Source organism: Arachis duranensis, chromosome 9, assembly GCF_000817695.3.
Source record: "Arachis duranensis cultivar V14167 chromosome 9, aradu.V14167.gnm2.J7QH, whole genome shotgun sequence".
Taxonomy (NCBI): Eukaryota; Viridiplantae; Streptophyta; class Magnoliopsida; order Fabales; family Fabaceae; genus Arachis; species Arachis duranensis.
Window position 1 is genome coordinate 115,160,795 of NC_029780.3, and position 10,654 is coordinate 115,171,448.

Consider the following 10,654-nt stretch of genomic DNA (forward strand, 5'->3'; position numbering starts at 1 on the left):
ATAGATATAAATTATAAAATATATTGAATACTAAAAAATATTTTTGTATAATTATTAATATTTAATTTAACTTTTAAAATTTAAAACCAAACTCAAAATGACTTTAAAATTATAATTAAATTCATTCATTTTTAAAATTTATAATAATAATTTATAATTTGTATTAACTTTTGAGCTGATATTGTAAATGACGTGTTGATTTTCCACATTAACTCCGAATTAATATGGAAAGGAAACAGTATACTGAATTCCTAGTTGCTTCTAAGTTCTAATAGTACAATGTATATAATATGACATAATTGGAGTCCATGCTCTGAAAGAATTACTCGTTTCGGCAAGTTTAGCAATAGGCTCTTTTGGGTACAGTTTAGCACCAACTTAATTCTCTATATAGACTCGGAAAAAATATTTATTTTTTTCCGATAGTCAAAAAGAAATAAAAAAATCTGAAATTAGTGTTTTTTTTTTTGGTTGAATTATACACGTTGACAAGACAAATCTCCACCAGTTGGGCGCACAATGGTCACAAACGCCGCCATATTAGTGCAGTTGGTTTTACACCTTCAGTAATAACTAACAAGTTATTTTGGTTCTCTACCGTAAGAGCTTATCTCTTCATTCTTTCTAACATAGATAAATTTAATGGTAAACCCAAAAAAAAAAAGGAAGATAAATTTAATGTAAGAAGTGAAATCCTTTTGAAATGTGTTTAATTTGCATTTTTTTTTCACCATTAACGGAATAATGAATGATTTTCTTAACTACTTCAATCTACCATCGATTTAATAACTCAATAATCTGTAATCTCAAGACAAAGATTGTTCCTAAACACTCCTCAAAATAGTCGTAAATTACATATAAACACTGATCAAGATATCAAAAAACTCTCAACAGTACTACATATTTTCCTATCACAAAACTGTTAATTAGTATCAAAAACTTGCTTGGAATATCTCCGGCGGATGGTGCAAGGTAAGTTCTCTTCTTTCTGCAATGTACATATCATGTTAAAAATGCAGACATTCTTCATGACCAGTGTAGTGTAGTGAAATGGATAAAGAAAATCTAAAGATACAAACCTTTGAATGTCAACATCTGTTACGTAGATAAAGCCAGCAACGTTGCTGCACCAAAGAGAAAATGGTTACAACTGAGACACCATATTTGGATCAACAACCACCATTATTGAGTTCTTAAGAAAAATTTATAAAGGATTACTGAGACACCAATGATTACTTATCAAAACCTAACCATCCAAAATATATGTTTGTTTACATTGAAGTGGTCTCTTCGGGTTCCTTGGCAAATGAGACTGCAAGGACCAAGTGGAGCAAATCTCGGTTTATATTGGCTGGAACAACTCTTGTTGGATATACATTAGAATTCCCAAGAAGGTTGAAGTTGTAGGATGATTCAATAATGTAGACAAGATGAAGTTCCAGGATGATTCACTAATTACCCCAAGTCCCTAATTCAACAGTTTTAAGAGCATGCAGTCCCTAGTTTCTTAATTACTTAAAGTATTGTTTCACTTGCATAAGTTATACAGAAAAAGTATCACTATGAAACCAGTTTTTGTTACTCAATGTTGAACATCCTTTGTCCAATTTATTCTCATCACAAAAATAGCCAATAAATTCGATCCACTCGATGATGTTTGGCTATGTTTGCAGTAAAGGATGGATTTGGGCTACAAGAATAACAGTATCCCTTACACTAAACTAAATATTAACTAGTTTAGCATAACAGGTGCCAACAAAGAATAGACAATATTCAAATGGTTTAAACTGAAATGCTCTCAAACATACAAAATTATAAAAGGAAAAGATCAACATATATCATACCCTTATCCTCAAACTTCTGGCCTTCTGGCGTACTTTCACATTCCTAGAGACAATTCCACCAGACCTTTGAAGTTTAACAACATCAACTTTGGGCTCTACCTTCACGACATCTCTGAGCAGCTGTACAGTTTTTCCTATATGAAATCAAATGAAAAGCCTGAATGAGACACCAATCCATCCCAGAAGAAATCTTTTATCGAAAGAAATGTAAATGTGTGAATTCACGCCCATCTCCCGTGTATAAGCAGGTACAATATTTGAGAACCAATTATTATTTTGGGTACAATCATCAAAAGAACTGGCTATCACCGCACAACTTATACAGAAGGTGCTATGATGCCTATTGGATAAAGATAAGGCAGGTTTCTACCTGACCCAAGACTAAGACAACATTGGCCTTAAGTGTATGAAATGCATGCAATAGCAACTGCAAGAAAAACCCAAAATCAGATGAGAAAGAGACAATTACAATCTAGATCTTTTTAATCAGAAGTGTATTCTATATTTTAAAGCCATCCAATTTAACCATAACATCAAGTTCGAAAGTTAATTACATCATAGCCTACTCCCTCTATCCACCCCCCCACCAAACAAAAAAAGTTTCTTGACTAGCACCTATACATTCTACAAATAATGTGAATAGCAATTGGATTTTCATTTCCTTCATGTGTATCAACAACTTTCATTCTCTTAAAAAGTCCAATTAAAGCGAGAATATAAAAGCACAGCAGAAATGACTTTGGAGTTATATGGCCAAAAAAGTAAACAAGAGGCATATCAAGAGTGATTCCTTCAACAGGGTCGATGGGCATTTCAATTGGAGTGGCAGCAATGCATCATGCAGGAATCGTTATAGATCCCTCTCCAATATCCAAGTCAATGAAGATAGGCTTCAAACCCGAAGCATCCTCGACAAGGTACTCTTTCCAGAATCAATAGGTCCTACAACAATCACCCTAGGCCCCTGAACAACCAAGCCTGTTAATAAAATTTCACACTCACATACACTAACAAACAAACAAAGCATTTTCATGATGGATGACAAAGTCACACCTGAGAAGATTCAGAATCTCCAGAGGGTGAAGCTTTAGCACGATTTCTTCTGGCTTCTAATATAGCATGCACGCTAACATAACTGACCATTGGAGTCTACAATCAAACTCATAAAGAGTCTCATTTTCCCTAAACAATTCAACCAACTCAAAGATTATAGTAGAAAAGAGAGTTTACCTCATCAGCAGTATAATCAGTTTCAGTAGTACCTTCCATTTCAACAGTAGCACCATACCAAGTAAAAACCTAAATGAAAAATCAAACACAAGTAAGAGCACTAACAATAACAATCACAATGATGAAAATAGAAGAATAGAAGAGTATGAATTCGAAAATACAGCGAATTTGACTCGGGGTGGGATATTGAGAACTTTTTATTTTTAATATGGAAGTGGTAATGGTGTGTTTTTTAAATGTGGATGGTTGGAGTGTTATTTTTAAGCGTGGAACCAATTGATTAGAGAAGTAGAAATTGGATCGTTTGAGATGCATAAATTGGACCATCCAATTTGTTAAAAAAAATTAAAAAATTTGAGACACAGAAATCGAATTCTCTAATTTGTGTATTTTCCATAATTTTAAAAAACACAAAAAATTATAATGTTAAGGTATATCACTATTTTTACTTCCATAAAAAAAATAGCCAATTGAGCCAAATTTTCAAGCATAATAGGATGTTTTTAAGACAGTGATGTTTTCATTTTCATAGTTGAAAATATCTTTTTTTTTCTTCTATAATTTGTTTAACAATCTCGCTACGTTATCAATAATATTTTTGTCAATTTCTGCCAACTCTTGTTTATAACTGTGTTTAATAAAAGTGTTTTTGTAGATGTGTCTAATAAAAATATCTTTTTATGGCAGTGTCTAATAAAAATGTCTTTATATATGTATTTCCTGGATGTGTCTCTTTATATATATATGTTTAAAATATAATAATTATTTATTATTGACAATAAATTAGCAAATAGTATATTAGTACCCTATACTTTTTTTTGGTTTAAATTGTCCTCTACTCTTTTTATTTTATTTTTATAGTGAAGAAAAAATTATTATAATAATAATTTAAAAATATTATATAATAAAAAAGTGACATTATTAAATAAGAAGTGATAATATATTTTTTTTACATTTGAAACCATATTTTTATTTATTTAAACTAATTATTACATAATTGAATATATAAAAGAGTAACTAACAAATATGTAAATATTAAAATGAGTTTAATCTTACATTTTTCTAAAACAGATCCTTCAACTTTTAATAGATTTAGATTTAATTTTATAATTTAGAATAACTTCAATTTTATTATTTAGAATAACGTTTAAATTTTGATTAAGTTGGACCTGGTGAGTGTAAAGTACTTTCAGTTTTATGATGATGATATACAAATAGAGTTCATCTATACAAATTTTGTTAATTAATTTTATTTTCTAAAATTAGAGTAAAATTTGAATTCAAAATTTTAAATAAAAATAAAAAAGTTATGTCATTTAAACTATAATTTGTTGAGAGTTAATTATTTTACTTTCAAACCAAAATGAAAAATGAATTCTTAAAGTTATCCTTAAAACACCTGTTAATCAAACCCCATTAAAAACATGATGAAGCACAAAATACCACTATCTCTTGGGTTTGCTGCTTAATTATTGAGAAACTAGTGAATCAAGCCTCACATACTTTTTAGATCTGGATAAGGATCAAGGTGCCTAGGGCCACCATCATGACTAACAGTCTTAAACACACAAAATCACTAAGATTTTGAAAACAACACACCCGTTTTGATAAAAGATATTTAAAAAGGTTTAGCTAACATTTGTTTTAATAATACATATTAAAATTATGATAAAAGTATATTTTTTGTTTCTAATATTTGTTAAATATTTTAAAATTAATTTTAAGTTTTATTTTATTTTATTATTATTCTAAAAATTTTCGATTTATATAAAATATATTTTTAGCGATTAATTTTAAAAAAATTAGACTAATTTAATAATAATTTCACAAAAACAATTTTTAATACAAATTAATTAGATATAATTGTTATATATTATTGCTGGATTAGTCTAATTAAAATTTTTTTTCAGATAAAATTAAAACCAAACAAAACTTAAAAAAATTTTGAAATTTTTATTTAATAAATGAAAAATAAATACATTAAAATTTTAATTTTTATGTCATTTTTATACAATGGTTTTAATAATCTTAACATACACCTCTAAACCCATAAAAAAATTAATAAGAGAGAATAAAGTGTGATCTTTCACTTTTAATTCTATAAATAGGATCAGAAATTAATAAGAGAGAGAACAATGAATGGTGAGATCAAACACTAGACACTATCCAATTTTTTTCTCACTGGAGAGAGGATCTACTCCCTAAAAAAATGTGCATAAAAAATAAAGAATGTTAGTGCTTTTAGTGCCTATTGTTTTCAGCCAAGGTTCACTCAAGTCTCAAGTGTGCATTAGCATTGCAGTGAAAGCTACTTGTAGTTGATGGCACTATAAGAATAGTAACTCAATAATCTTTGGACCAAAAGAACAATGTGGATTTTAGGTGCAGATAAGAGTGTTATTACTATCATGTGTCTCCACATCTTATGTTTATTACTTCTATTGAAAGTAAATGCAAAAGAAGAATCATATGAATCTGATGATAGAGTCATAAATCTTCCTGGTCAGCCTTCAAGCCCATCAGTTTCACACTTCTCAGGTTATATCACTGTCAATGAAGATCATGGGAGGGCCCTCTTCTACTGGTTCTTTGAAGCTCAATCTGAACCTTCCAATAAGCCCCTCCTTCTTTGGCTCAATGGAGGTATGTTCATAAAGACCATAATACCCTTGTGGTTGTAATATATATATTATGTGTTTAATGTTTTTGCATTTGATTTGAAGGACCTGGATGTTCCTCCATTGGTTATGGTGCAGTTGTTGAGGTAGGACCTCTTATCATCAACCAAAATGGTGATGGTCTGCATTTCAACCCATATTCTTGGTATCAAGGTTAGTGTATTATTTAATTTTAGGAAAGGTAATGGGTAGGATAGAATATGATTTAAGTTACACAGACCATAAAAAAAAAAAAAAAAAAAACAAATTTATTTGCACAATATTTAGTCATTCCATATTTCATAATATTAAATATTATTTATGTATTATTACAAAAATGGATGACTAATTTAGTGGTATTAAAATTGCATTTAATTCTGAGAATAAAATAAGACAAAATACTGAGAATAAGATATAAAAATTAGTGTTTCTATATTTTATTTTATAATAAATTAGAACAAATTATAAAAATTTAATTTATAAAAAAATTTAGAAAAAAAATATAATTCTAAAAATTTGATAAAAATATTGAAACAAAATAAAAAATAAATAGTCTCGACACAAAATATACTAATCTAATGTCTCTAAACTTGTGTCTATATCCATGTCTCACGTAAACAAACACAAGCTAAGTACTTGTATAGAATTGATGAATTTGGATTTAAATCTTCACTTGTTATGAACATGCACATTATATATTTAAGAGTACAGATGGGAGATAGGATTGGTCCAGCTACCAAACCCGATCCTACCCAATGTGGGTCGGATATCTAATCTACTCCGATCAAATTAGAGTAGATTGGATATTCGCTAGTTTGAAGAGTTATATTATGTGTACATCAAAATTAGCCACCAAAGTCATCAATATAAAATTCATGTTAGAATATAAATACACATTGAAAATAAATTAAACCACACATGTATTTATATACAAATACATTAGTGATTGATTTTGGTGTACAAATAGTATTTTTGTGTGGATAGTGATCTCAGTCCTATTCAAGTTCTAAATATCACTCTATTTTGCTAACTCGGAATTTTTTTTTGTTTTATTTGTATTTCTTTTGAAAATCTGTGTAGAAGCAAATTTGTTATTTGTGGAGTCCCCAGTTGGAGTTGGTTTTTCTTACAGCAATACAACTTCTGATTATCTCACCATTTTAGAGGATAATCTTGTGGGTAAGTCACTCTCCATAATTTTAAGTTGCAAAGTTCATCTGATTAGTTAAACTCATCATGTTTGACAAAACTTGAAACTACTAGCTGAGGATTCCTACAATTTCTTGGTGAATTGGCTGCAACAATTCCCACAATTCAAATCCAGGGACTTTTTCATAGCTGGAGAAAGCTATGGTGGTTAGTGTTTAATTACTCGTTATTAACTTCACTATGATGAACTCTATCTATTTGATTAACACTAATTAGTACTAACATTAACATTATTATCTATAATTTCCAGGGCACTATATCCCCCAACTCGCAGAGCTAGTCTTCGATCGAAACAAAGATAAAAGCAAATACCCTTTTATTAATCTTAAAGGTTTTATTGTAAGTAATCTCTTTCCAACATATCTAAAAAAAGATATGGAAATTTCTGAACCTAAGATGATTTCTACATGTGCAGGTAGGGAATCCAAAAACTGATGATTACTATGATAATAAAGGCCTTGTGGAATATGCATGGAGCCATGCAGTTATACCAGACCAACAATATGACAAAGCAAAACAAGTTTGTGATTTTAAGAAATCTGAATGGTCTAATGAATGTAACATTGCCATGAATGAAATCTTCACAGATTACTCAGAGATTGACATATACAACATTTATGCTCCGTCGTGTCGTCTTAATAACTCATTTAACAATAATCATGGCCGGGAACCACTCACAAAGGTAGATCATATAATCATCCGTATAAATTATATGTTGAAATACAAAATACGCAAATATATTGTGGATGAATTGATAGCTGATTTTGTGTGCATATAGCATTTTTTATTGTCTAATTATATACAACAAGAATGAATGAATGAATGAATAAAACTTTGTTTCTTACAGATGATGAGAATTGGAAATAATAATTATAAAGTAAAGAGGATGAGAATTTATTTTGAAGGCTATGATCCATGCTATTCCACATATGCAGAGGAATATTTCAATAGGGTGGATGTTCAATCATCTTTTCATGCAAATATTAGAGGAGGAAATACTAATAATGCAGCATGGAAAGTTTGCAAGTAATTAAGTACTACTAGCTACTTGAATTTTGTATACACTAATTATTTCTAATTTTTGTTTGTTAAATACTAATTATTTCTTTGTGTGTTGGATTTCATTTTTAGTGATTCCATATTGAGGAGTTACAATTTCTCTGTATTTTCGGTCCTACCAATCTACACAAAACTCATCAAAGGTGGCCTTAAAATATGGATTTACAGGTAATGGTAACAATGATTGATTGCATATGGAATGAAACTATCATTTGATATATTATATGATTATGTTTTAACATATATGATTAATTGAGTATCATAAACTATATCAATCTAAATCTTTTTTTTTTCATTTTGTTTTTTAGTGGAGACACAGATGGGAGAATACCAGTGATAGGGACACGGTATTGGGTTGAAGCTCTGGGATTATCTCTGAAGTCTAGTTGGCAGAATTGGTACCATGACAATCAGGTTCCATTTAATTTCTTAGTCTTTTCTAATATAATTGTTTTGGAAAAGTGTAGCGTCAGCAACTTTGTTAAATTCTGACCAGCATATAACCATGTAAAGAAAAGTGAACCACACACCAAACTCACACCATTAAAATTGTTATTGATGACTATTTGATTACTAGAATTCACAAAAGTTGCTGACCCTTAACACTCTTCTAATGATTTTTTCAGTGAATATTATTCCAATAAATTTTAAATATTCTTAAAAAGTGTCAAAATGATATTAACAATAAAAATATTCACATAACAAAATTGATATATTTTAATATAAAATATTTTACACTTCATGCACAGGTTGGTGGAAGGATAGTGGAATATGAAGGGCTAACATACGTGACAGTGAGAGGGGCAGGTCACTTGGTACCATTAAACAAACCAAGTGAGGCTCTCTCCCTCATTCATTCTTTCCTTTCAGGCCAACATCTTCCTACTCATCACAAATAATCAATTCTATATTAATTATGTACCAAATATATATATAGGATAAATAAGAAGGAACTATATGTACGTATCTTGTATGTAATAAAAATAAATTAGATTGAAGTAGAGGTTCTGCAAAGAGTTTTATTAAGTATTTAAAAACAAATATATACAAACTTTATTGGTTATTGACAAAAAAATATATATCTAAAAAATATTATTGATTATCGACGAAAAAATTACAAAAAGATATATATTTAACAAAAATTATTAAATTTTAAGAATAAAAATATTTTATTTTTTAATCATATTTATAAAAAACTATATTAAAATTTAATTTTTAAAATATTTTTTAAGAATATATATTTAATATTAAGTATTTTATAATATTTTTAAATTATTTAAAAATATTTTTATCAATAATAAAATTCAAAAAAATTTATCAGCACACAAATAATTCAAGTGTATTTTGATAATTTATCCAAAGATTTAAAAGCTGATATCTATAATTCGCATATATCTCATCTCGAAAAAAAAAAAGCTGAATTCAATTAAGGTTGGGATCTGCCTGGCGCGAATTCATTCCTACCAGATCCTACGCTGCGGTCACACCTTATGAGAATCATTAGGGTAAAGTATATCATTTTTTTGGTTAAGTACTTAAGTTATTACAGTTTAAGAGTTTGCAAGTGAACAATTACAGTAAATAAAATTTATTAAGGTAAAGTATATTTTTTGTTCTAAAATTTGACAAAAATTTTAAAAATATTCCTAAGTTTTATTTTGTATCAATTTTGTTCCATAAGTTTTCGATTTGCATCAAATATACCCCTGACGGCTGATTTTTCAAAAAATTTAAGATCGATTCAACAATAATTTCATGAGAACAACTCCTCAACACAAGCAAATCAAGCATAATTTTTATGCATTATTGTTATATTCAGTGGCGGAGCTTGAAAAAAATTTTTGGGGAGGTCAGATAGAAGATAATTATCAAGATGCTTTTGATATAGACCACATTTAACATAAGCTCGTCTAACGTCATCTCTCTGATTTGGGTGATATTGCCAAATTTAAAGCTTTTTTTAGAGACTCGTTCCAAAGAATTAAGGTCAAACTCATCAGATGCAGCACTTTGAACTTTTGAAGGTTATATCTCACTTTCTTCATGATTCATTAAAGTAGAAAAACTATCTACAGGTGTTGATATTGTAAAAATTATATGTTTTCCTTCTTGAATATTATAGCCATCCTCTTAAAAATGCATCAACTCCTTGATTTTTCATGATTATTTTATATAAAAATTTGAATATATATCCTGTAAAATATGTACAAAAGAAGTTAGAAGGACAAATATTAAAATTTATAATATTTATTGAATTTTTTATCAATTTATACAAATACAATAATATCAATCCTTATTGAATATTATCAATTTATACAAATACAATAATATCAATACTTATTAAATATTCTAATATTTTTTATCATATAAAAAATTAAATTAAATAAACAGTAAAATATAAAATAATATTAAATTACATAAATAAAAAATACCTAATCTTTTATATTTGAACTAAAAAATAGAGAGTGTTGCTTATTTAATAGAGAAATGCGAAATGCGAAATGCGAATACATTCACTTCGGTCCAAATCCAACAAGGTTTAAATGTTTTAAACTAAAAATTATTGTGCAATAAAAGCAAGAGATGAAGATTAAACTTTACTATTTTAAGTCATAATAAAATATTAGAGTCAACTAAACTATTTTTTAAGAAATA

The 10,654-nt window shown here is 28.4% G+C and overlaps 1 protein-coding gene and 1 pseudogene across 1 annotated transcript; one reads left to right on the forward strand and one right to left on the reverse strand.

Annotated features, from left to right (window-relative positions):
* Positions 1 to 876: 876 nt before the first annotated feature.
* On the reverse strand, positions 877 to 4,299 carry LOC107467612 (protein CLP1 homolog; annotated as a pseudogene).
* A 1,144-nt stretch (positions 4,300 to 5,443) lies between these two features.
* Positions 5,444 to 8,997, forward strand: LOC107467727 (serine carboxypeptidase-like 33). The gene is made up of 10 exons (XM_016086901.3): positions 5,444 to 5,717; positions 5,798 to 5,905; positions 6,812 to 6,910; positions 6,995 to 7,087; positions 7,191 to 7,279; positions 7,356 to 7,622; positions 7,788 to 7,966; positions 8,072 to 8,167; positions 8,308 to 8,413; positions 8,749 to 8,997. The coding sequence occupies exons 1-10, from the start codon at positions 5,444 to 5,446 to the stop codon at positions 8,896 to 8,898; spliced, it is 1,461 nt and encodes a 486-aa protein (XP_015942387.1). The 3' UTR covers positions 8,899 to 8,997.
* The last annotated feature ends 1,657 nt before the right edge of the window (positions 8,998 to 10,654 follow it).

Excerpts from the sequence above, each read along its gene's own strand:
- LOC107467727 (XM_016086901.3), top strand. The coding sequence starts at position 5,444 with ATGTGGATTTTAGGTGCAGATAAGAGTGTTATTACTATCATGTGTCTC. Across the intron at positions 7,967-8,071 it reads GCAGCATGGAAAGTTTGCAA|TGATTCCATATTGAGGAGTT; the intron begins GTAATTAAGTAC and ends TTTCATTTTTAG. Across the intron at positions 8,414-8,748 it reads ATTGGTACCATGACAATCAG|GTTGGTGGAAGGATAGTGGA; the intron begins GTTCCATTTAAT and ends CTTCATGCACAG.